We start from the raw sequence: 2,331 nt of genomic DNA, 5'->3' as shown, positions 1-2,331 counted from the left end.
ATGGTGCTCCCCCACTACTCCTGCTCATGATCAGAGATGCACATATTGTCAGCCACTAAGGGACATGCTCAACTGGTTAAAGTCAAGCAACTGACAAGCAAATCTGTGGTATTGAGCAGAATATTTGCTGTAGCCCATCTTTTATACCAAGACAAAACAATGTACATGGTAACATTTCCTATCAGTTAAGATCAGAAGCCATGAGAGCCACTGTCTGGCACTGCAGCAGGGCATTTATTATTATTATTATTATTATTATCATTATTATTATTATTATTATTATTATTATTATTATTACATAAGATTACTTGAGCATTGATGTCTTAGATAAATACCATATGTTAAAATTACAGCAAATGATGTTTATGCATATATATGTGTGTGAGTGTGTGTATGTATGGTTATATGAATGTAAGCATGCATGAATATATATATATATTTGTATGTAAACATATGTGTGTGTGTGTGTGTGTGTGTGTACTGTCACTGTCAATCATCAGCAATGTTGACTGCCACCATAAGTTATTTAGTCACTACTCCTTATGACATCTTTTGACAGGGTATGGATGTCCTTGACATTAAGGTTATATATCTTGTTTTTTTTTCAAACTTCCCCTTACATATGTCATTATATCAAAGGTGAAGTCAACAGTATTTTCTCTGCCCTTCATGTAGTTGTGAGTACAGGATGTGCTTGGACAGTTTTTCAGATGGCATTCGCATAACATGTCACATCTAATTCCTATTTTTTCACTTCCTAACAAAATCTTCCATATTTGGTAACCCACCTCACCCTAATATCTTATTACTGTGAACCATGTCTCACCAGGAAATTTTCCTTATTAACAGCGTTAAAACCTAAATGATCCTTATATCAACTACAAACTACAGAAAGAGTGACATTGACAGGGTCTGTCTCAAAAGAAAAGTGAGAGGAAGAGGGGACAGTCTTTGAGTGTGACATTCAGACAGTATTTGCTAAACAACATCAACAACAATAAACACCAAGTGCTCAAAGATGAAGTGAGTACCATGCTGCAGATTAGCAGCAAAAACTCCTTCAGAACCGTTCATTCCTTGATGACCCCCTCATGTTATGAATTTACATTCATGACCTGTAGGGACACTGTATTGCGTTATCAGCCGCAAAAACTCCTTCAGAAGCGTTCATTCCATGATGACCCCTTCATGTTATGAATTTGCATTCATGACCTGTAGGGACACTGTATTTCGTTATGCAACCATGATATACTACAAAGTATATTAAAGACCAATAGAATAAGTACAAGGCTTAAAAAATTAGTCCTGGGGTCGATTTGTTCAACTAAAATCCTTCAGGTCGGTGCTCCAGCATGGCCGTAGTCAAATAACTGAAACAAGTAAAAGAAGAAGAATTTGTGAGAATATGTGCATATTTCCATGTGTGTGTGTGTGTGTGCGTGTGTGCGTGTTTATATCTTGATGATTTAATTAACTTCTCTGTCTTTTGTTGTTTCTCTTCAGATGCATGTCAGGTCGACTGTCAAAATGGTGGTCGATGTATTGGACAAAACCGGTGCTCTTGTATGTATGGATTTGGTGGTCCGAAATGTGAAAGTGGTTGGTTCTCATTTTTATTTATTTCCATCAAAAATTCTGTTACTTTATCTTATTTATTTCATTCTTCTCATTTTCATGTTAGGTTCTTCTTCTTCTTCTTTTTCTTCTTCTTCTTCTTCTTCTTCTTCTTCTTCTTCTTCTTCTTCTTCTTCTTCTTCTCCTCACCCCCTTCTTCAATTTATTATTATTATTATTATTATATATTTGAATTTTGCTTTGTATTTCATTTCTCCTCTTTTTACAGATCTTCGAACTGGGCCTTGCTTCACACAGCTATCAAATTACCAGTGTAAAGGCCAGTTAATTGGTGTGGTGTGTACAAAAGCTCTGTGTTGTGCAACCATTGGTAAGGCTTGGGGTAACCCATGTGAGAAATGCCAGACAGAATCTTACCCTTGTCGACGAGGATACATTCTCAATGCTCAAGGAAATTCCTGCCAAGGTAAATTTTTCAATTTCAACTCAGTGCTTTCTCTCTCCATTTCTTGTTATATATAACACATTTTTAAGTAATAAGCTATAGATTTTCTTTAGAATTCAGAGCCAGTACTATGAGTTATGATGTTTTGTATCAGGGGCAGACTGAGCCGTTGGTCGACCGGGCACTGCCTGAGGACCTGTAGCTCTGAGGGGCCCACACAAGGACAAACATACACACACACACACATGGCCTCAGTCTAATGACTGAAACAAGTAAAAGATATATATATATATATATATATATATATATAT

The 2,331-nt window shown here is 36.3% G+C and overlaps 1 protein-coding gene across 1 annotated transcript in view; it reads left to right on the top strand.

The window, feature by feature from the left end:
- Positions 1-1,496: 1,496 nt before the first annotated feature.
- Positions 1,497-2,331, top strand: part of LOC106879722 (fibrillin-2) — a gene marked incomplete at its 5' end in the record, with an annotated part of 60,038 nt that continues 59,203 nt past the window's right edge. The window contains 2 exons of the mRNA XM_052976508.1: positions 1,497-1,599; positions 1,844-2,064. Of these exons, the coding sequence (XP_052832468.1) occupies positions 1,497-1,599; positions 1,844-2,064 (324 nt within the window). The remainder of the gene's footprint in view (positions 1,600-1,843; positions 2,065-2,331) is intronic.

This window comes from Octopus bimaculoides, chromosome 24 (genome assembly GCF_001194135.2).
Source record: "Octopus bimaculoides isolate UCB-OBI-ISO-001 chromosome 24, ASM119413v2, whole genome shotgun sequence".
Classification (NCBI taxonomy): Eukaryota; Metazoa; Mollusca; class Cephalopoda; order Octopoda; family Octopodidae; genus Octopus; species Octopus bimaculoides.
The sequence above is the reverse complement of the archived record's forward strand: the minus strand, read 5'-3'. Positions and strand labels throughout refer to the sequence as shown.